The following is a 23,973-nucleotide window of genomic DNA, read 5'->3' on the forward strand; positions in this document are numbered from 1 at the left end:
AAGCTGAATAAATTTGACTAATTAACCAGTTACGATAAATATTAGAAATTATCGTTGCACAAAATGTATCTTGCTTATCTACGCTTTAACGCGGTTCAATTTATTTTTCAACGGGACGATTCGAAATCGTAAAGAACGGTTTCTGGTTCTGGAAGAAGAAGAAAGGGAAACCATTCGATGTGAAACGAAATTGCTCTGAAAGAAGAGAGGTGAGCAGAGAAATTGCAGACGCGTAACAGGAAGCCGCACGATATCTCCAGACAATGCAGGTCATTAGGGGAAATAATAATCAGGAAACCGGACCGATGTCTCCACGAAGATCCCCGGAAGATCACCGACTGTGGCCTCTTCAGCTTTTATCTGGCGGCGCAGTGCAAACAAGGGCAAGCGAGTGTCTCTGAAGGCTTCTCGGAGGCGCACACCAGTCGGTGCTTCTTTATCTCGCGATGTCGGCCCGGTTGTTTAGGCTGGTGGGGCCCTTCAGTGACACATTCAGGAACATCATACGAGGGAATTCGACTATCCCACGCTGCACAGGTGGTCCAAGGATTAGAGGTTCTCTTTGGAGCGATTCATTTGGCCACGAACCAACGTCGGTCGGTCGGTTGGATTATCGTCTATTTGCTCTAATCTTTTCAAAGACACACTTCCTCCGCCACGAAATACACTCCCGATACACAATCACGATTACACGGATCGTATACGCGATTGTTTTATTTTAGCCACAGGTATATTGTTGGACTTCGATCGATAAATACCTTTCTTTCTCTCTCTCTCTCGATACGATCTAGATATATTTCTAGATATACATACGCGTATGTCTTCATTTTTTTTCGCGATACAAGTCGATAGAAATTCGAAAAGGTGAAAAGTGTGTCGGGTTTAACTACGCATCGAAGAATGATATCACGCCGATTCGGAGATCGATATCTTTTCCCATAGAGAGAGAAAGAGAGTGTATTGTACAACAATACGTAGAGGTTGAGACGTGTTGCGAGCCACTGACACATTCGACTCGCTATCATATCTCGTTCATTAGTTGCCATTAGCATACGTGTCATAGCAAGTTGCGGTTACGACCACACCACCGCGATACAATTTATCTTCACGGTCCAGATTCTTCTCTGGGGAATTTTATCACTACCGTGCCGACTTATTGAACGTCTCTCCTACCTTTTTGAGTGTATAAATTTTATTTCGAAATCGAAATACGAAAACCATTCTTATGATATTACACGTATATATTCTCTCTCTAAGGAAAGAAGTTAGAATCGAAATAACTCGTCGAAGCGAAGATTTTTATCGTGCAAACAATAGAGAGAAAATTGAATGTACGAAGTCGGCGATCGAGTTACACAAGAATTCTTTTTTTCGACTAATCTAATATGACACACGCGTGAATGACGTAACACGACGACAGGTGTTATCGATCATCCGGTCGAGCGTCATTCGATGAATTTACAAATGGATGGAGTACTTATGTCACCTTCGTCGTGTACGACCGAGCCGAAAAATGATATGATGGCAAAAGGGTGGCCGAAAAGGTGGAATCAGATAACGCGAGCTGTGTCGTCATCATCTCGATTCGATTTCCAAGTGAAAAAAAAAAACGATTTCGACTGATTCCCCAGTAAACATTTGACAGCGCTATGCACGCTATGCTGTCCTCGTATCTTTTCTATCGGACACACCTGATTCCAACCGTGCCTCCAGCTCTAATAGACTCTAACGGAGTACAGATCTTTCGATTGTTACCTGTTCGGATACGCCGTCTGCTAATATGATATTCGAGAGGAATCGTGAGTACCTTGTTTTCATCCTGATGTTTGACAAGTATCGTATTTTCTTTTTAGATAGATATTCTTCATATTAAAAGGATTAAATTTATCTTGTTAGATGAACAATTTTTAATTAGCATTGCAGAGATGATATTATACATTTTATTTTTAATTTTTCTCTGAGAAAAATAAAATTATATTATTCTACGCTATGCTCTTTCGCGTTGAAAATATATTTTTTTTACACTTTGCTTATCCTTAGAAAAAAAAAAATACTGATGATGAGAAATCGACTCTTCAACTCGATCACGAGCGCTATTCGCTTCGTTCCAAACGAAAGTGTGATTTCGAACGTCGGACTGTAAAATGAAGTGAAGAGAAAGAAAAAGAGAGAGAGAAAGAGAAGGAGAAGGAACGAAATGAAGAAGAGAATCGTGAAAAGGGGAGAAGGGGAGTGATAGAAAAAGAAGCAGAACTATAATTTGTGTCGTTTCTTGTTCGGCGAACTTTAACCAAGTGGCCATTTGCCTTATCGACTCTCACCCTCTATTTCGTTCCTCCTTCTCGCCTTGCTCACTTTTTCTTTTTTTCTTTTCCTTCTTTTTTTTTTCTTTTTTTTTTTCCCCCCCCTCGGTTCCCCTTCTCCGCTCGGCTCGACGCGTCCTTGCCCAGGAAGAGAACGAGAGCCGCGACACGCAATCTCTAAAAAGCTACGTAACTCGCATGCTTCCACTGCGTTTCCACGTGGAAAAAAGGGAAAAAAAAAAAAATAACTCCATCATGGGCATCTTGATAATAGGAGGAAGAATTATGCCGATAATCGCCGCGGTAGATGATCGCTGATTAAGGTGGCCACCTTAGATGCCCTACATTCTTTTCAACCGGTCATTCGCGGTCCGCTTTCCAACTTAATTCCCGGTGGTATCGCATTCCACCACCCCTTTCAACACGATCCAGACTTTTTATTATTCCTACGCTTTGTTTCGTTTTCGTCGATGATGCCGGGACGTGTAATACGCTGAAACGTAACGCTCTTCTCAGTGAGAGAACGTTTAATAATTTTGCGACAGTGTATTTTTATTATTTTTTTTTCTCTCTCTCTTTAGGAAAAATAAATTTGATCCGATTTCTGATTTTTTTTTTTTAATATAAAAGTTAAAGCGAATGGAATTTATAAAAAGTATTTTCAACGTGTTTCAAAAAATCGAGGAAATTGTTTTAATACGAGGAAGACAGAGGGGAAAATAATTAATTTCGTGGAATATAATTGAAGTCTTTCTTCCTTTTTTATTTTTTTTTTTTATTAATCGGCGATGATTCTCGCAATCGCGCAATTTGTAATCAGATGTGGCGGATGTCATAAATCAGGCATCTTTCCATCGGTATATGTATATAATAATTTTTGATTGTCTGGGTTATCGTAGCATCAAACGGTTTATTTCGGGCCTGACAAGACAGATCTTGATAGAAAGGCACGTCTGTGCGATAAGATTATCTTTTCGTGATCGATTTTTTAAAAACTAAAAAAAGGATCGAATTGTACTCGCTAATTGTAGCCAACTGTGTATTTTTGGTTTGGAAATTGTTAAATGGCGATTTTAGACTGGCGGCAATCTGAAATAGTAACGAATGTTATCGAGATAACGAATTAAAACCAAATCGTTTCCGTGTTACGCGAAATTAAATTTGACAAAGAAAATTTCATTATCTGATTTATTGCAGTTATCTTAGTGATAATAATTGTGCAACGAAAAATCAATAAATCTTACTTGATCTTTAATCGCTTTTGATCGCTATTATCAATTTCGTTAAATTTTCCTATCTTACCTTCAATCAATTAAAAGAAAAAGAAAGGAAAATCGAAATTCTGTCCCTTTTTTATGAATCAACACCTTCGTTCACTCTCTTACTTTTCCAATCTTAACTCAACTCAACAAATTACTATTTAATGTTATCCAAATTTTGTTAAAAAATCAATTCTTCTTATTATTAATATCCGCGTGGAAAAATTCAGAAAGATGATATTCAGAAACGAAATTCACCCAAAATATTTCTATCTCGCTCCAAGATAAATAACCTCATCAATCTCTTAATTAATTTATCAAGCGCAACAAAAAAAGAAAAAAAGAAAAAAATTTCAAAGAATCTTCCACGGAATCGTCGCGAAAGTTCCTTTCCGTTGGAAATCAAACGAATCAAACCTTAAAGGCGTTGGATAGATAGGCGGCAGGGGTGTCGCGGGGTTGGCGTCGGTGGAGAAAAATGAGTGAAATCCATTAGAGGGGAGATTCCATGGGCGCGAGCCGCGCCGATCCACGCACACACGTCTCGGCCTCGTGTCTGCGCGCCCGTACGTGTGAATTCTAAGTCGGAACCCGGGCTTACGTACACACGGTTGACGGGCATGTAGGAACTTTGTCACTGTAGTTTTCCCGTGCAGCGAGTGCAGCGTCACGTGCATCGCTAATGCGTTTTTCGACTTCGAGCAATCGGGAGAAACGAGCGACGGGTTCGGTTCCACGCGGAGGACCCCTCTCCTCCCCTGTTGTTCGCACAAGAGTGGAGAAGAGGACGAGGGCACGATGGGTGGGCGGTGTTTCGTGCATAGGCTCGCGCCCGTTTTATCTATGTTTGTTTAAGGAGAAAGAAGCTCGTAAAAGAATATATATATATATATATATATATACGCGGTCGAATATATCACATCGCGTATAACGGTGTGGAAAGGCTTTCGATGGAAATGATCGTAAAAACTGATGATCGGTCTTCAATTGCGCGATAATGGTGCGCAGGAACGTTTACACTAGTCCTAAAAGTATACATAGTAAAGTTTTGGAAACGTGACACGGGTCTGAATGGTGACGTTCATATTTTGTTTATCGTAAATGTCAGGTTCGGGGGAAATTAGTTAGGCGTTCGTTAGTACCACGGGGATACTGATAGTGGTTTAATTGTTTACCCAAGCCTAGAAATTTCTTTTCCATTTTCTGATCTTGACTGAAACTTGCTATGAATTACGATATGTTTTCTAATCGATAAGGCACGTTAATAATTCGTACAAATCCAATGCTCAATCTCTTTATTTGTACGCGAAAGGATTACTCAAATATCGCGTGGTACGCGGGAATATTTGAATCCAAATATAAATCCTTGTTTCCCTTCGATTCCATTCCATTCTGTAATTATAAAGAAAAAAATCTATTTATCGACGAATATTACGTCGATGTTATATATTACGTTTGGATATTGATACACGTCCTCGAGAATCTCGGACGCGGAATCGTGAACGAAACATATGCGTCGAAACATATCGTTGGGTTATGGAACAATCGGGAACGATTACACCCCGGCGCAAAGACAATCGGATCAACGAGGTCCGGTCGGCTCCGTTGCACTTGCAACAAGCGATATCGCGTGTACGAGTACCGCTCTCAGGGAACCTTAGTGGTAGGAATATTATTATTTGGCGGGCCGCGTGCTCGGCCAATCGGATCATTGTCTATGCTCTAGCCAATAGTAATAATTCTTCTCTTTCTCTCCGTGTCTCTCTGTTTGGACATGTGGTGCGTGCTTCTAACGAGATGATATGGTCGAATCAGGACTTCCTGAACCACCATCATATCCCTTTTCCCCCGCCCCCCTCTTCGACCCTCTTCCACTCGAGCCTCTCGCAGCTTTTCTTTCTTTCTTTCTTTCTTTCTTTCTTTCTTTTTTTTCAAAGGACCCGATCGGATCGAGTCGTTTTGTTCCGGTAATGCGACGATTGTTGGCGCGAGCCTTGAAACAAAAACTCGGCCGAGCCATCTGTCGAGGTGGACGAGTAGTGACTGTGCGCGGGACAGAGACGGTGGTGGCCGATGGGAGCGAGGGTGGGAGAGAGACGGGGCGAGGGCGAAAAAAACACCGACCGACGGGAGGGAAGAGAATGGAAGAAAAGAGCATCCGCGAATGCGGCCGGGGGGGATTGTTTTCTAGTGGCTCGTCGTTTAACCCCTCCAATTCTTCTCCTCGCGACGAGAGTTATTCCCCTCCCTCCCTCTTTCCTCTCCCCCGTCTCGACAGGGTCGTCGATAATATTTCTCAACTTTGTCTATCAATTATCCAATATACATTTCGACGAAAAACCAAATCTTTTCTCTCTAGACTTTTAAGAAGATTTTTATCGATTTCTAAATTTTTTTAACACTGTCTCTGTATCTTTCCTTAAAATATGTAAATAATATTTTGAATCGATCTTTGATTATTTGTTGTCTAAGCAACGTTGCCTTGGAAAAAAAGAAAACGTAGAGACAGCTTTTAATGGGAATTACATAGCGGTGATCTTTACGAGATTCGGCAGGGGCGGAAAATTTTCGAGACACCCAGTAGGTGGTCGATCCACCAAGCCAACACGCACCCCGCATAACGCGTGAATACGGTGCGGGGCTGTGCGGATTCTAGCAATTACACACCCTCAAGTACCCTCAGAGACGGGTCCCCATTAGGATGAGAGCGGAGGGATGTTTTAACGCGGCTTAGCTCGATTTTTCGAAATCGCGAGTAATATCACCGATCGTCGCGCCATTACTCCGAATTTCATCGCACAATTTTACACGACCCTGCTTCCCGCAATACACTCCCCCTCCCTTCTAGCTTGCAATTAACATTTATTAGAGCAGACGAATTAGCGGCGAATAAAAAATTGCGTGCGCGTGAACAAGGTTAGAGATCGTTTTTCTCAAGATCCAGAGAAGAGTCTTCTTCTTGAATGCTGTACGCGATTCAGGTCAGTGCTGAGAGAGGTAGACACCTCTTCGCGTAGATGTCGTCTTGTCGGTATCGGGTGGCGATAAAAACGGCGAACCTGGCCTCTGAGTGCTTCGCTGTGTAAGCCATTTTCGCCGAGCTGTGGGTATCGGGCATTGGCATCGTTATATCCAGGTACACGTTCACGATACTCCTTATATATTATATATATATATATATACAACGTATACACACAGATATTACACGAGCACGGTTGGAAACGATTAATCGTCCACGTCGAGACGTCATTGCCATCTTTGGTCGCTTAATCGGAAGTCTCCTTGAGTCCCGGGGGAGTACGTGGCGTCGACGTAATCGAACTTCGGTATCGCCGCCTCTCTGACCAACAGTCAAAACTTTGCCCTCTGAAAAGAAAGTTACGAGGGAGAACCCGATGAAACTCCGGGACCACGGCTCCGCTTCGTCGATCGCCGCTTCAATTTCTGAGACAGAAATTCTCTACGTCGTCCAATCATTCTCCGAACGATGAATGGTTAATGATCGCGGGGAAGGGGGAGGGTTGAAAGTCATCTCTTCCATTATAAGAGGGTAGGTAGTTTCTGTATTTGGCGAGAGAGGTGTCCAAAGGTGTGTCCGTTTGGCTGAAGGAAAAAAAAAAAAGGGAGAAAAAATGATCAATTGACGGGATCGCGCGCGGGTTGAAAATCGTCAATAGGTATTCCACGCGGTGCCCATGACACTTCAATAATCAATTTTTTAACGCCTGTAGTGCCGCGTGTAGTGATCGGGCCACGGTCGACAAGAGTCATCTGAATGACAGAGACTTGATCAAAGGGGCAGGCAAGCCGTTTGATGTCTGACGCACGCGGGTAACCATTTCAAACCGTCCACCCACTACTGACTGAATTCAAATTCAACGATCGAAGTTAAATTTGCACCATCCAGTCCCGCCGGACTGTACACCCTTTAACAGATATTTTTTCCATCGGCTCGTTACGACCGCCTCGTTGCCGCCGTTCTTTCCCCCGTCGATTCTCGAAAAAAAATAATTCGCTCGGTTAGTCGTTCACGAAAAACCAGCCCCCCCTCCTTCCTCCACCCCTAAAACTAGTCACACCGCTTGCTGCTTCGGTTGCTGCAACGCGCGAGAGATCTTTTTTAATAAAAAAGTTTATCCCGCTGCGCGGGAAGCTGTGCCCATCCTCTGCCGTGTCTGGAGGGGGGACCCCTCGCGCCTTCGAATATTCGTATTTGATGAACGCTCGTTTCGAATCTGCCCGATGAAATTGAATCTTCCCGTGCTTCCGGCGTGGGTGGCGAATTTTTTATTCGCAGCAGTTCGATTCGCATCAGTTATTTATCGCGCCGGTTGTTCGAGCGGGTTCGAGCGAGCTCGGTCTGCGCGATGAAAATCGAATTAGAAGGGAGGGAGGAAGGGAGGAAGGAAGGAAGGAAGAGGCGAGACTTCTTCCCTCCGTTGAACAATTACGGATGAGTTATAGATCCCCTGTTATTGGCTTACGAATCATCCGTGTAAAGAGGAAGCGATTTCTCACGCCTCGAGCCGAATTGGCCCCGATTGTGCCGCAACTTTTTTAATCGGAAATTTTTCGGAAAAGGTCGACGACGGGTTAACCGCAGACAATGGTCGACGAGTAGCTGTTGTTGCGAGATGTAGAGAATCTTCGAGAGAGAGAGAAAGGAGAAGAAGGAAGAAAGAAGGAGAGAAAGAAAAAAAAGAGCGGAGAGAAACCCTCTTGAAGATTTTTTTCCTTTTTTTTTGCTTTTCACGGCTTTGTGCTCGAGGAAAATTTGAAAAGGGTGACTTGACTTCTCGACTTCCGTGTTGTGAGTATCCCATATTATTTTCCGCAAATTTTACACGATATAACTCTCGCGGATATAACTTTCGGAATTTGATTTTGGAAATCGATCCTTTAAACCATTAATAGATAGATGAACAATTAATTAAATGGAAGATGTTAAATAAATTTTAAATTAATCACGATCGAAGAAGAAGCTAGCACTTTATCCACGATCTATAAATTGCCAAGCGGTTAAACAGCGAATCCTTCCTTTATGAAACTTCAATCGCATCCTCGATCCGTATCACCGCAGAGCACGCCTCGCCCCCGATCGTCAAGCTTCACGGCTTTCACCAACCCCTCTCCCTAGTAGTTCCAGCTTATAAAAAAATGTTCGTAGTACAAAACGGGCGCAGGTTAAACTTGAGGCGCGATCCTCGCAAAGGGGTGGAAAAACATCTTACTCGTTTCTCGCCCTTTCATCATGAGGCCTTCGCCTCACGCGGGAAAGGGTGGATCCCGCGTGACGGGGAGAGATCTCCCCGTTCGAAACTGTCGCTGTCCATCGATTACTCTTCCACAATTGCGGATATTTCGACAGAGAAACGCCGTTAGATCGAAGATATTCGATTCCCAGATGGCTGTTACCCCCTCTTCAGATACCCTTACCCCCCTTTTATTTCTCTTGTCCCGATAGTATATACATATATACGTTTGTGTGTGTGTGTGTGTGCGCCGTGGAACTCTCTCCGCGCGTTTCGACGTCTCTCTCCATCCGTCTCCCTTTTCTTTTTCTCTTTTCTTTGAATAGAATCACGGGGCTATTCTTCCAGGCACCGTGAATAGAGCCGGAGGCAGTCTATTCGCACGTGATGGAACGACGACTGCCTCGAGATATCTCGACTCTTATCTTATGCGAATGCGACTGGATAGGATATTGCCGATTGTCCTGATAACACTTCCAAATTCTCTTTCATATTTTTCATATAAAAAAAAAAAAGAGAAAGAAAAAAAAGAAGTAAAAAAAAGAATCGTAGAAGACAATCGATCGATACTTTCCTTGTTTTCTTTTTTTTTTTCTTTTTAATAACGTTATCATCGAAACGAAGGAAGAAGGTGATTACGCTTAACGCTTCCACGGATTATCGAGATTCGCTCACGTTATCATTCAACGGGAGAATGAGTAAAAAATTTTTTTTCGGCAGATAACCGCGGAAGATACGTTTGTTTTTTTGCGCGACGGATCGAACAACAATCGAATCAATCGATAAGCAATAATGGTAGTCAAGGTAAATAATCGATAAGCATCGATCGAAAGCCGAAGTGATTGCGAGGTATATTCGCGCATTTCGATTCTCTCGCTCTCACGAGAATAGAGGGGGAAGGGGGAATGGGAATTGACGATCGTCCGGTATCCGTGTTCGTCAAATGGTAACCGAATGCTTTCACGTGGCTTTCCATTCGTGGTGGCCGACGATTCCTGTAAAACGGGGGTGTAAACGGTCAGATCGTATCTAGGAGAGAGTGGCCACCCTCCTTTGTATAAATAACTGGTCTCTCCTTGCCCGTTTTTTCCCCCTACTTCCCCCTCCTTTCGAAAAAGATTTAAACTTCGAGATCCGCTTTATCTCACGCGCGCGCCACGATCCACCTCCACCATTCCACGGGCTGGAAAAAAACGATCCGTAAGAGATGCGTGAGGGGGCGGAGGGAGGACGGTCAGCAGCAAGCAGCATTGTTGCGAGCTTGTTTACGAGGCGGGCGTGAGATTCGAGAACGAAGATTCGATTCTTTCCGCCTCGATTTATAGCGGATAAGAAAAAGTTCAATCGAATTCGAATCTATTCGGATCGGAGCCGAGTGGAATGGATATAGCCACGGATTTGACGAATTGTCGTATCTCGACGATTTATATAGATAGATTCATGAGGAGGAGGAGGAGAAGGAGGAAGAGAAGTTCTATTTTTCCTTAATTACGATGTTGCGGGACATAGATTACGATGTTGGCTCGCGCTCAAAAACATCTGTTCCCCTTCCTTCCGACGAGTTCCACCCTTGCGCAGCTTGCTAAGGGTTGATATCCGCAGGGGTTTCGATCTTCTCTCCTCTCCGAGCGAGAAGAGCTCGTCGAGGAGAATTCGTCGAGGACGCGCGCCTCGTTTAAACAGCCCCGAGCCCCGAAACCGATGCGAATCTAATTAGAGTCTAATCGCTCGCCGATTACCATTCGATTGCCCTTCGGCGAAAAAGAAGGCGCTCTTTTGTATCTCTCAAAATTATCTAAACAAAGAAAAAAAGAAGAGGAAGGAAGAAAGACGGAAAAGAAAATAGAAACGAATTTAAAAAATTAATTCCATCGTATATAATATTTTTTTCTGTAAGAGAAGAGAGAGAAAAAAAAGGGAAGAAAGTTCTTTTCTCGTAAAGCTCGGAATTTTCATAGAAAACGATCCGCGGGTGCAGAACGAAGGGTTGCATAGAAATCAAAGGGTGGGGCGGCGGGGGGTTGAAGAGTGCAGAGCCGAGCCGCGGTACACATATAGAAAATTAATGCCGGACATGAGATAAAATTAATTTAACGGCGGGTTACGCCTGTGAGCCAGCCTGAGGCTGTGTGCCGAAGGCCGGATCACAATGGCGAAATGGCCGGGCTGGTGGCCACTGCAAACTTCACCTACCACCACCTCCGCTATCGTCGTCGCCGCACCATCGCCGGTCCCGGGAACGCCATACCCCCGTACCCGTACCAAAACATAATTAGCCTGCATTGTTAATGCATCAATATTTGCACGCTGTCCTGCCTCCCCCTCCCCCTCCCCTCCTGTCCCTCCACGCGCGCCGCGTTTTCCAATAAGCTTGCACTTTGTTGCGCCGATATTACGCGAATATCGGCTGTTGATTCCCTCCGCTATTGCTTTCCCTCCTGCTGTCTCTCCTTCTCCCTCCCTCCCTCCCATCCTACCGATTGCATACGGAATACGAGTTGCACATTGTTCATCCCTCTCCCGATCGTGTTGCGCGATTCCGCGCTTTACGGGGACTCGGACGGGACCACCGGCCACCTCGTTGTATTTCCACCTCATGATGTAAACTTGATGCACAAACCTTCCTAAATTAATCGGAGCTGGCCGACGAATCGTGCACCGCGAAACGGTTTAATTCGCCGGTTGAATTTTGACCGGGGCGGAAACTCTGTTTGTCGATAACAATCGCGCCGTCCGCCGCTAATAATTTTGTTTCCTTCCTTTTCCAGAGAAATTATGCCCGATTACACAATGTGTGCCGTTCGGTGTATTCATCGAATACACTTTTTTTCTGTACTGTATTTTTGTAAATAATCATCGTATTTCGAATTGGGCGATTCTTTTCTTTCTTTCTTTTCTCTTTCTACACCCCGTCTGGATCGAAAGAGGAAGCGAGATCTAGGGATTGGAGGAAAGGGGCTGAGAAGGAAGGAGCGCGGACGCGAAAGGAACGAGGGTGTTGCACGCGCACGAGAAGGCCCCCCCCCCCTTCCCCGACCGTATATACCGGATTTTCCCCAGTTGAGCCCGTGTTCCGGCCGCTCGCGTGCCACAATTCTATCGTCCACATCTGGATCTTCTCCTAGCGGTTGCCTCGCCGATCTTGACCCCGTAACCCGGATCTCCGCCGGGAGAACCTCCCGCCTAGAGCGAGCTCGCGATTACGTGCAACGCATTTTCAAACGTGGATTAATTTTAGATCGGCAATTAAATCTGACATTACTTTGCTTTGTTTTCGTGACACAAAGTCCGAAGAGGAATGCAAGCGAGACCTTTCTCGCTCGTGTCCTGGAAAATTAATAAAAATAACAACGATAAATAAAACAAGTAACAACATCCGTTTACCTGATTTATTAAACGTATTCGTATCGAAACTTGAAAGGAATCGAATCGAGTATTTGAAGCATGAAATCTCGTTGACGAACGAGCCAGCGCGTTGAAAAATCGTTAAGTCGGTATAAAACGTGACGTCTCCGCGGGGGGAGGGGGCCAGAGACAAGCTGCAAGGCAACGAAACAGGGAGGGCGTCGGCAGGAGGAGTTGGAAGGTAGAGGGTCTTCCGTTAGTTGATCGTCTTCCGGTGACTTCCGGTGGCCTCTAACGAGGGACAATGCTTCTGGTACACGGTGTGCACGCGGCGCACAACAATCGCGTCTCAAGTTCCTCGAGGCAGGAGGGCGGTGCTCCTGAGATTCATAGAGAGTTCTCTCTCTCTGTCTTTCTCGTCGTTCTCTTTCTTCCTCTCCCGACTACTTATGCCACATAACGTGGCTCTCAATGGCACATTAGAGGGCAGCGCGCGTTCGAAAGGCAGTGAAGGCGTGTGCGTACACAACGCGGAGAACCAACTCGACTCGAACACAAATTATAGACTCCCGTCACGACCGTTGAAGCGACTCCATACGACGCTGTGGATTCACCAATCGCTATTTCGGGCACTCACGGACATAGAGCGAGCTCGTTGCTAAGGGTACGCGCCATTCACGGACACGCACGTCTCTCGATCCTTTCTTTTCTCTTCTTCTTTTCTTTCTTTTTTTTTTTTCTCTCCACCTTAGTTCCATCGCGCTCCAATTATTCCATCCCTCTGTCTTTCTCTCCGCTCTCTCCGATCCCGCCACCTTTCTCTCCATCTCGATTCATTGTCGAGCGACGCGCAAATCGCTTTGGGGTAGATCAAGAAGTCGACTGCGCGGACTCTCCGGCCGAGAACCACTCGAGCAACAGCCGATTGTTTGATCGAGCATCGAGCTTCTTTCTTATTCCATCCCCGAGGCTCCTCTCGGGGTTACTCTGTTGGCTACTTCTTCTTTCGACCGTTAACGGTCGACGAATTCGGCTGACGAACAGTCTCTTCGAGTCTTCCACTCGTGCCACGATCTCGAAAGAGTCCATCTCGATTGGATACGATATACCCTTGTCCCAATCTCGTAATGAACGGCTCGAGATAAATATAATTACAAGATACGATCGAATACGAAATTATATATTTTCTCTCTTCTCACAAATTGGACTTGGATTATAAATTTAGAAGATTCGATAAGAAATTTGATTGTGTTGATCGTGGGACAATGGGATTGGTCGAGAGAGAGAGAGACTTGCCGCGTGGTGGTATCTTGTCGTGGCCGTTTTGACAGCGACAGGCGGTGACACGGCTGTAAAATTGCTTCTCCGATACAGCGAAAAGTTGTCGGTACGCCGAGCACACAGGAGACAATTTTCGGGGGTGTGAAAAATATTAATAACTCCGGTGTTGCAGTAAGGGACGAAGGGCTTCCGAGTAAGGGATGGCATAGAGTCGGAGGTTGAGGGTGAGGGGGTGGCCTGGGTCACAGAGGAGGGGGTGGCAAGTGTTTCTGTCAGTTTAATAGCTTCGCGCGCCTCCCTCCCCTCCTTCCGCCCTACGGACTCACCCCACATGCGCACACTTTGCCACCGACATTACGGCATCGTCACTCTACGTGTCAGAAGTTGCGCCAGTCCTAGAACCTCTGCTTAGATCTGATAACCCTTTGATACTCCCGTTATTTATTAGCCCCTCCGTCCGAACGCCATCATCGACAAAGACGACGTGCCACGTTCGAATCGATCACCCTTCTCTCTCTCTCTGAAAGCACGTACGGAGAGAGGAATAAATCGAGCACGCGGAATACCGGACAAATTTTCTCGATCGTAGTTTGAAACGATCTATCAATCGATAATTTTGAAAGGAAACTTTTTCTCTTTTTCTTATCTGTTTTACATTTACATTAAATTATTCATCGAAGTTATTTTTAAATTTTTAAATTCTAGATAACGACATGATATTATTTAAAGGAAAGACGCGTTGTAATTGGAGTTAGAATAATCAATACAATTAATAACAATGTATCTATTTATATTATCTTTTTTAGAAAATATTAGATTCATACTTTTTTTTGTAAAGAATTTATCCTATTGTAAAGAATCAATCTTGTTAACAAATAACTTTATACGCAAGAATTTTTGTTCAAGAAAAAAAGAGAAGAGTCTCGATTCGTATCTCCCGGACAGGTTTCGTATTTTGCCGCATCGTATTCATCGACGTTTACCGCGCAAACCAATTTCAACTTCGAGTAAAATATCGAAATAATTTTCTCGGCTGAATTATCCAAACTGAACGTTCTAAACTCATTTTCGGAGTTTTGGTCGCCGGACCCAAAAGGTGAACAAAAAGGGGGGCAACAAATTCGCGGAATAAACGAAGGTGGTGATATCTACAGGGTAGCGGGAGGGAGGATTTTTATGCCTGCGTGTAAATCAAGCCTCCCGGCCAAATATTGCGCGGACGAGGTTTGAAAGCGTGAACGAGCGAAGGGTATAGCCGGGGCATAGCCGCCCATAAAGAATGATATAACTGCACGCGACACATGTCTTCCGTGGAGCGCGCAGTCATATCGCCTCTGCGCCCGTCTTTCTCGCCGATTTTCGCGGGAAAATGAAGATTTGTTTCGACATCTTTTTGCTCCCTTCGCTCTCTTTCTCTTCTCTCCCCCTCCTCCTCCTCCTCCTCCGTTCCGCCATTCATTTTCACGAGCGTTTTCGCAACCCCGTCGTGACGTCGGGCCGCGCGGCTGATTTAAATCGTTGCAATTTGAACGGCTGGGAACGCTGATGGAAACGGCGAGCCGGGAGAATAACTGACATTGGACATTTTTACAGGAAACGTCGGATCCGTGAAACGGAGTAACGGGATTTCCTTTCACGAGACGCGCGGGGTAGTTTTCGTCGAGACGTTCGTGGTGGCGTTAACGAACGTTGGCAACGACCTTCGAAATAGATTTCGGTTACGCGCGTTTTTCCGTTCAAAGTGAGGAGAGACTTATTCAAAACGCGAGAGAAAGAGCGAGAGAGAGAAGGGGAAGAAAGGAAGAGGAAGGAAAAGAAAAAAAAAGGAGAAAAAACGGAGGAAAGAACGAAATTTCTGACTCCTTCGAAATCAATCTGTCCGCGTTACCAGACCGCAAACGGTTATTGTGAAAACGATGATTGTAAAAGAAAAAGGGGAATAAAAAAAAAAAAAGGGAAAAAGAAAAAAGAAAAAATCTAGACGGCCTCGTGACAGCTACTTTACGAAGGAAAAGGTGACCGAGCCTGTCCAATAAAGACTTCGATAGGTGTTCCACTGACCCTGACTCTGCGTGAGGTCCTCTACAAATTCCACGAGCACCGCCATTCTTCGATCGGAGGGGTATGCCAAGAGATGGAAAAAAAAAATTTCTTCGCACGATGACATTTGACCCTTGGCCACCACCGAATCGAACATCGAACTTTACTAACGCTTCGTACACCGTTGGAAAAATGTTGGAAAACCTTTAGAAAGTTAAAAAAAAAAAAATTACCAAACGTCTCGTTTCAAGAAATACTTGTTATATTTCCTAAAAAAAAAAGAAAAAAAAAATTCAATAGTTTCATCTCGTTCCGTCGAATCGTTATAAAAAAAAAAAAAAAAAGAAAACTTCTTCTATCATTTCGTCTTATTCATTCGAATAAAAGTGGTAGAAAGGAATAAGTAAAAGGAGGGGGGGGGGGGGGTAGAAAGAAGAGAAAAATAAGAACATCGTTATCGTAGATTGAAGAGATTAATCGATAGAAACCTTATCCTATAAGAAACTATGAATCGTGCGAAGAAAGGCCGGTCGGTGTTTAATGTTGAGCGTGTTTCTTTCGTTATCAGAGTCACGTTTTCTGATTCTTCCCCATCCCCACCACCCCACCAGAGGCGGCGGTCTCTCAGACTCGCTCAGACACAGCCGCAGCCTCGTTTCCTCTAGCGACGTGTACACATACCACTTCTCTCGGTTCCACTCGAGCCTCTTGCTCGCTCTCTCGAGGGATGCTGTGGCGAGCTGGTGGGGATCTGAATGCGATAGGGGTTGCTCCGCCCGTGGGCCAACCAGAGGTCTCGATGGAAGCGGCTCCGCCACACCCCGTGGATCGTCCCTAGCTTCCCTCGGGAACCCTCGTTGTGCCATCCTCTTCTCAACAGATTTCGGATCCTCTAGTCTGCCAAGAGCCAGCTGACACGGAGCAGCGCTCTTCACTCGTTTCTTATTACGTCTCGTCGCGTCTTCTCTCCGCGCCAGCACGCCTTTGCCCCGAAACGCCGTTGTTCCTCTTCCTGTTCACGTCGAGCTTACCCCCCGCGACCATCTCAACCCCCCGCCGCCGCCCTAGCTCGCGCGCCTACATTCCTCCTCTGCCCTTTTGCAAAATAGCACCCCGTAAAAACAACCGAGCCGATCATGCGTATCGATCGGTCGATCGTCTCGCGCGAGATCGTACGAGAAATGATTTTTATCGTCTCGAGTATTGGATTGTGCCATTGACGTTTGTGTCATCGTGAGACTTCATTCAGTGACAGGCATGTGTGACGATAGACAGTGATCTCTTTTTCTTTCTTTTTTTTTTTTTTTTTTTTTTTTCTTTCGAACGTCGCTCCAACTGGACGATCGGCGAGTAATGAACGGTCTCGATTTGTCCCGGCCCACGCTCGACTACAAGATGAACGGTAAGTTTTTTCCCATAGTTTATGTAAAAAAAGATAAGAGAACACACGGAGTGAATAATACTTTCTTTATGATGCGATTTTCTTCTCCTTGCTGCGATTCGAAAGCGTGTCGCCTCGAATATCGCGGAGTTTGGCTTGCGGTTCCTTCATGGATGAAGCGAAGGTGAAGTGGCTCGATAAAACGAGACTGTTTACACCGTGAGATATATAAATTACTCGTTTAAGAAAATTTCTAAAATTCATTTTGCGCTTCTATTTTCGTCGTTTCATAGATTAGATAGAATCGCTCAATCAATATCGATCATTGATTCGCCTCATTCGGAAAGATAACGGCGCGATACGATTATGCTTGACGAGATATTATTCGACTTTTTTTTTTTTCTTTTTCGCGCTCTGCTCCCAACGAGATGTCATGTTTTTTTTTTGGATTCGAACAAAGGAAAAAAAAAAATTAAAAAAAGAAAGAAAGGTTATATCTATCGACTAAGAGGAAACTGAACCGCAGACTGTCCGGAAGCTTGCCTGCAGAGATTCGTTCTAATTTGATTTCTCCATCATCTGGTAATTTCCAGACAAGTGTCCGTAATTATTTTTATTAGACAGAGACAACGATTCTTAACCCATTTAAAATTTGTCCCATCCCATCGTAATTCAATAATAATCTTTTTCCTCTCAAATTCGTCGATGATAACAAACGTTTGATCGAAGAGGGAAGCGTTGTTTTCGCTTAATACGATATAATAAGCGCTAATGGGAGCGTGTTCCTTTTCCATCAGGATCCCGGTATCGCCAGGACATCCTGTGCGGTCACAGCAATGCGAATACATTCCATGCGATGCAATCGCTCTTCCGAGCAACCCGTTGCTCTCTCGCCTGCCAATTTGCTTAATTATCTTTTTCCGGGATTCGTCGTCGAATATCTTCGAACGACCGTTGGCTAGTTTCTTATTTTCGCGCGCACGGCTCGTTCTAGCTTCGAGAGTTTCGTCGGACCACGGTTTTCGCCCCTGTTACACGCGATTCAACAGACAATTATCATCGATCATCATCGGATACGACAGTTTGTCAAACTTGTTTGCTCCGAAAGTAAATTTTTAACTCGTTGATCCGCTTTTAATAATGGTATAATACGAACGAATGGTTTTCTAATTTTCTTCTCTCTCGAATTCGTTTTCTTTAGAAAGATAAAGATATTGAATAAGCTGGATCGAAAAAGATATCATCGATATAATAATAGTTTTCCAAAGCATTGCGGGTTAATATCGAGTTAATCCCAGCAAGTTTAATCGAGAAACAAAAACCCGTTCGATTATCGAAAAAAGGAAAAGAAAGGAAAGGGAAAAAAAGAGGACAAGGAGAGGGGGAAAAAAGAAAGTGAACCACGAACACAGTCTTCCCACGAACAATTTTCGATTCTCTAAGCCGTGGCAAAGCGGCACTTTACTCTCTAATCGGGTTGGAAGCCTCTCGAGCCGCTATCATCGTGGATAATATCGTGTATGGCCGAACAAGTACTCTGTCAAGGGAAAAAGTGCTCGAGTACTCGTGTCCCACAGGAGTCAAAGACCCCTGGTGACGTCAAGAGTTTTCCAAATATTATTGTTGCATCGTATCGACTGGTAGCGCAAGAGACGTGTAACGGCGACCCTCCTCCCTAAGTCCTGCACAGATCTCTTCTTTACGATCGTCCACGGAAACCGAAGGAATCCACGAAATCGTGTTTGCTCTGTCGATCAGGCCGGATTTCGATCCACCGATCCATCCACTTATATCCCTCTTTACGATTATTTCGCCTCGAGGTAAGCGAGAAAGATGTTATGGATCCTCCTCTATGATTCCGCTCTAATAATTTTCCGCTTAGAAACGACACACGCGTCCCTGATATCTCCAAAGTATTAAAGTATCCCGCCACTGAAATTTCGTGTCGATCGAGCCGGCACGCAGGATCAGCATTTCCTTTCTCTCTCTCTCTCTCTCTCTCCTTTCTTTTTTTTTTTTTACGACTTTGCTACGTAACGTAACGCAACGTAACGTGCTTGGAATCCTTGATCCGACGAATATCGAGATCAGAGCGGAATCGAAGCTCTCGTAAACTCCTTTAAACTTTAATTCTCGATCGAACGAAATTTCTAAGCGGATCCCATCTAAGCCATGCGTTGGATCGTTATCGCGAGCTCGATCCAAGCTGGACGAAGATAAATATTTCACCCGGCACAATGAGATCGTAAATGCGCGACACCAGCGTGCACGCCATCGAGATACGATGTGTCAAGGCCCGGAGTGTGTATTCCTTGTGAAGGATACACCTGCAACACCTTGTCGGCAATTCGCTTAGACCGATGGATTCATCACAGCTTGTATATAAAAACCCCTGTTTGCAGAGGATCGTCGCGGGTCCCTCCTGTCTCATTCCTGTACACGCATACCGGTTCCACAGTTTGTTTTCAGATAGTTCTCCATAGAAAGGAGATGGAGATATCTCTCGATTCGAAGATAAGTATCGGGTATCCATCCCTCTCGTATCCGGTCCCGGAGTTATACAAATAAATCCAGATTCGACGTGTCCTCGCGTGGATGGGAGGGGGGATGTGGGCTGGAACGAGGGGAGGAAGGAGGAGAGGAAGGTGTCGCGTGTGCGTGAAGATAAGAGGGAGATGATCGCGAGAATCTGTGAGCGGATCTCGGTACTCGCTCCAAAAAAAAGAAGCGAGTGTCGCGATTCTTGCGTTAGGTTAGGTTAAGTTTTTTTCTCTCTCCTTTTTCTTTTTTTTCTTTTCTTTTTTTTTTTTTTTTTTTTTTTTACGTAACAACATCATCACGAGGCCGTTTCACGGTGTATCAAAAGTCGGGCCGGTAGGGGGAACAATGAAATTCCTGGCTTATCGCGTCAAACATCCTTGACTCTCGGGTGTCGCATCGTACACTCGAGACTCTCTGCGAGTGAGAAAACGAGCGACGGATAGAGGAGATAGCGCGTTGCTCGATCACCACTTGTCCTTGTGTGCCTAGGATCTCGTTCGGTTTGGCAAAGGGGACGGAGAAATTTACTGCTTCTCGGAATTATATATTTCCTCCTCATTTCTTACCTACTCTTTGATAATCGATTTTGCTACATAACATACGATATTCGTTCTTCTTCGTTATTTTGTTAACGATTTTTTCTTTTTCTTCTTCTTTTTTTTTTCGTATCTTTCGAAGGTTAAATTAAATTTATCATACAATCGTGACTTGGTGGGTTTAAAAAAAATTGTCGACCGTTTTTCTCAAGCCTATAAATCTCACTTTCAAATTTTATCTAGGTCGAAACTCAACCGTTTGCGACCCTTTCTTAACAATATGACCTCTACCACGAGCACCCACCCAATAGTGGTACAACTTCGTAAGTCATCATCGTAAGAAAAAAAGGGGGAAAAAGAATTTTCACGGAAATGATCCCAAAATGAATCTTTCAAAGAAAAACTTCACAAATCGAATTTATCATACACGTGTATTCCAATTCTATTTTTCTTTCCTCGAAGTAACGAATCGTCTCGCAAACGTAGGCGTTCCGACCTTTCGATTTCAACGGATATTCGAAAACGAACGTGGGCCGAGGATCGATTTCTCCACACTTTTTAATCCTCCTCCGCGAATATTCGAACCTTTTTTTTTTCCTCTCTCTTTTTTCTCTTCCCTTTGACTCCGACCGAACGCATTATTTTATCAAAAACAACATTGCGTTTCCACGTAATTCTCGTCGGGCATTGTTTCAGGAAGCAGCGACGAAGGCGAGTCGACGTCGGGCACGCCAGCCGGGGGAGGCACGGGGGGTAGCGGGGAGAGCCAGGAAATGGAGGAGAACGGTACGATCCGTGGCGGAAGCAACAATTCCGCCGGCAATCTGGTGTACAGGGATCTGAAGGCCCTTCACCCGTCAAGCCACGACGTGTCCTCCCAGGATTACAATCCGCAATCGAGGCCGTCGTACCAGCGTGGCTACTCGCCGGCCATGGACAAGCCGAGTTACGAGAAGGAGCAGCACAGACCGCCCTCGTCCAGGGACGAGGAGAAACCTTCCTCGTGGGAGTACGGGGAGAAGACCGAGAGGAAGGAGTACTCGAGATCGCGGGATAGCTTGTACAGGAGCGAAGCGTATCGTGAGTGAAAGAATTTCCATTTCTTTTTTTTTTTTTCTTTTCTTCTAAAAACCACGTTTGAACAACTGTCGTGACAGCTAAAATCGACGCGTATAACATTAGAATATTGGGTCAATCGTTGCTCAATGTTACGAATTACGGGGTAAATTATATCGGTGGCGAGAGGGAAAAGAGGGGAGGGGAGGACGTGGGAACGTTGGTTCGTTAATCGTTCAGACGTGTGGATTAGAATAATAGGTTATACACCGTTCTAACCTCGCATGAACGATTATCGATTGGATTTAATCTCGTAAATTGCGGCACTCGCTCTTCCCTCTTCTTACCTTCTTCCCTCGTTTTTCTCCTTTTAGCGAATTATTACCTTCCTCTATCGCGTTACGAAAAAAATTTTTGAGATGTGACTGATTTGCTGATCGGTTCTTTCTTTTTTTTTTTTTTTTTTTCCCTCTTTTCTCTCCTTCTTTGCAGAGGACGCGACGAAGCAGGAGCAGAAGGAGCACGCGAACCGCGAATGGGTATCGCCGGTGCCGGAAGTGGAGGTGGGCGGCTCGGCGCCGGGCGGCCCCCAGGTACGAGCGCGGAAGGACATTCCAAGGGGCGCCAGATTCGGCCCTTTCCTCGGCAAATGGGCCAGCGAGCCTTTCAACCCCCGTTACGCGTGGGAGGTGAGTTGTTATCCTTACACTTACTTTTGAACGGAATTTTGTCCATTCGTGAATCGTGGATAGATGCCATCGATGAATATCGTCTGTCGTGAATTTTATAGTTTATTTCGTAGAGGTTTTGAATTTTGAGATCCTGTTTTAGAAAAACGGCTAATTTTAAACTTATATTATTCCACGACTTTGGAAGTCTAAATAAATAAATAACAATTGAAAATGAATGATTTAATATTCCGAACGTTTAACGTAAACATCTCTCCTAATTTTGGATATAATTTATTTGGATATTTATATTCCATCCATGGAGATGGAAGATTTTCCGCGAAAGCGAGGGATTCGCATGCGATATCATCTCGCAGGGGGGTTCCCGTGGAACCGTTTGAAAGATGATCGATCTGTTTATGGTTCCGGGATCCGGTGGAGGAATAGTTTTGCCCGAGACCAGTGTCAGTGGGCTCGCTATCCTTCTGCTATAATCCCGGGTATTATCCGGCAGATGCCGAAGGACAGGAAAACGAGGAAGAGAGAGGAAGATAGGGGAGAGGAGAAAGGGAGGAACGGACAGAGAGTCGTCTCTTCGGTTGGAAAGGTAGACACCTGGTCGGCTCGTTCGTCGAAGGTGTCATCCATGTTGACAGATCTGTCAATTGGCCTCGCCTCGGACAATTTCTCTTCCCGATTCCTTTCCGATTTTCCGATCCTCCAAAATTCTTCCCGAGCCGAGATATACGTCTGATGTTGCTTCTTCAACTCGACCGTGAAATCGGCCGCATCGAGTCAAAATCGAAGAAGCAGCCCGTAAAATTCTCCGTTCACGCGGTTTCTTCTATCTGGAGATTAAAATCATCTCCAAAATCCTTTATATATATATGATAGATCGTTCATCTTTTCTTGGCATATGTTTGCAATAATTTGAAATTGGAGAAATTTATCTCATTTCTTTTATTTTTCCCATCAATATGAATCGTCTTCGAATTCCATTCTCAATCATAAATCGTTCAACCATTCAAAATACGTCGTTCTTTCGTCTATTTCTAATCAAAGATAACTCTAAATGCCTTCTAAATTCTAAATTATATATTAATTGCAAGATTATTCATCCTCGAGGAATGGAAATTTCGATTTAAAAAAAAAAATATATATCTCGCTGTGCCTGCACCCTCGCGGAAAAATCATTGTGAAACGATATTACGGGATACGGCGCAGCGGAATCGGGAACCAGGCGTGTACCGGTCCAGAGGGTGTGATAGATATGATAGCGGCAACGTTACGTTACGTTAGCGCATGTCGCACTGACAAAATGTAAATGGCGCCATCCATCTAACTGCCGACAAAAAGGCAGCCGGGGCCAACTGTCGGACCGGCGATTACAGGATCGATTAAAGCCAAACTACCCCTTCGTTTCGTCGGCCCCGATCTATCAACCCCACGCGCGTAAACGTGCGAGAGTACGAAAACATCGCGACAGAGAGATCTCTCTTGGCTCCGAGTTCTCACAGAAATTTCGAATAATGTTCCCTTCCAATTCTGGGACTCGGTTCGAGTTAAGGGGAAGATCGATCGAGAAGAATTTCAGGTATTTCCACTTCTCGTTTCGTTATTTGTAAAATAACCAAAGAAATATATATATATATATATACACACGTAGAGTACGCGTTAGTAACGAATCTATCGAACGGTTAACAAACATGATCCTTTTTCTGAAATTGGAGAAATCTAGGAGGGATCCCTTTCGATCGATTCGCACGCTATCCCCTAATCCTAATCCTTTTCTCACATTCTCGGGGAAAGGCGTTCCTCGAATGGAAAAGGGGGAGAGATAGGGAAGATGGAAACTGGATTAGTGATAAACTATCAACGGGCTTCGATATTTCACTCCATATTTCGATCTTCGATCGATAAGACGAATAAATAGAACAAGAGAAAGAGTAATAAAAAAAAGAGACTCGAAGAAGATTTCGTTTTATATCGCGGAATATGAGGAATGTAAAAAAAAAGAACAGACCTCAAACCGAAATTTTTCCCCAAATTTCGTGAACACCTCGTTCGTTACACGCATACACGCATACACACACCTGAAGCGGAACGAAGGGAAGGTCGTGGTATCGAGGGTTGTTGTTCCGAGGTATCGGTGCTACCCCACCTGCCACGCTGGCCGAGTCTCGTTTCTCGGATCCACCCGAATCTGGGGACGGGAAGTGGAAAACCGAAGGAAACCGAAGGGGCGATCTATTCTTTCCGGTTGCGTTTTGCTCGGTGACGCGTGATCCGCAGAACTGCCGACTCGCGGCGT

At 44.7% G+C, this 23,973-nt stretch overlaps 1 protein-coding gene across 5 annotated transcripts in view; it reads left to right on the forward strand.

The window, feature by feature from the left end:
• LOC725792 (MDS1 and EVI1 complex locus protein EVI1-B-like) overlaps positions 1–23,973 on the forward strand; it is a 65,119-nt gene that overhangs the window by 17,025 nt on the left and 24,121 nt on the right. For 2 of the 5 annotated variants that reach the window (XM_026439646.1, XM_026439648.1), the window contains exons 1-3: positions 15,896–16,882; positions 20,635–21,018; positions 21,487–21,683. In XM_026439646.1, coding sequence (XP_026295431.1) covers positions 16,834–16,882; positions 20,635–21,018; positions 21,487–21,683 — 630 coding nt within the window. In that variant the 5' untranslated portion in view covers positions 15,896–16,833. Of the gene's footprint in view, positions 1–211; positions 1,800–15,895; positions 16,883–20,634; positions 21,019–21,486; positions 21,684–23,973 lie in introns of those variants that run through there. The other 3 variants (XM_026439647.1, XM_006563878.3, XM_026439645.1) reach the window with 3 other exon arrangements.

The sequence above is a fragment of the Apis mellifera genome, linkage group LG3 (assembly GCF_003254395.2).
Source record: "Apis mellifera strain DH4 linkage group LG3, Amel_HAv3.1, whole genome shotgun sequence".
In the NCBI taxonomy this organism is placed as follows: domain Eukaryota; kingdom Metazoa; phylum Arthropoda; class Insecta; order Hymenoptera; family Apidae; genus Apis; species Apis mellifera.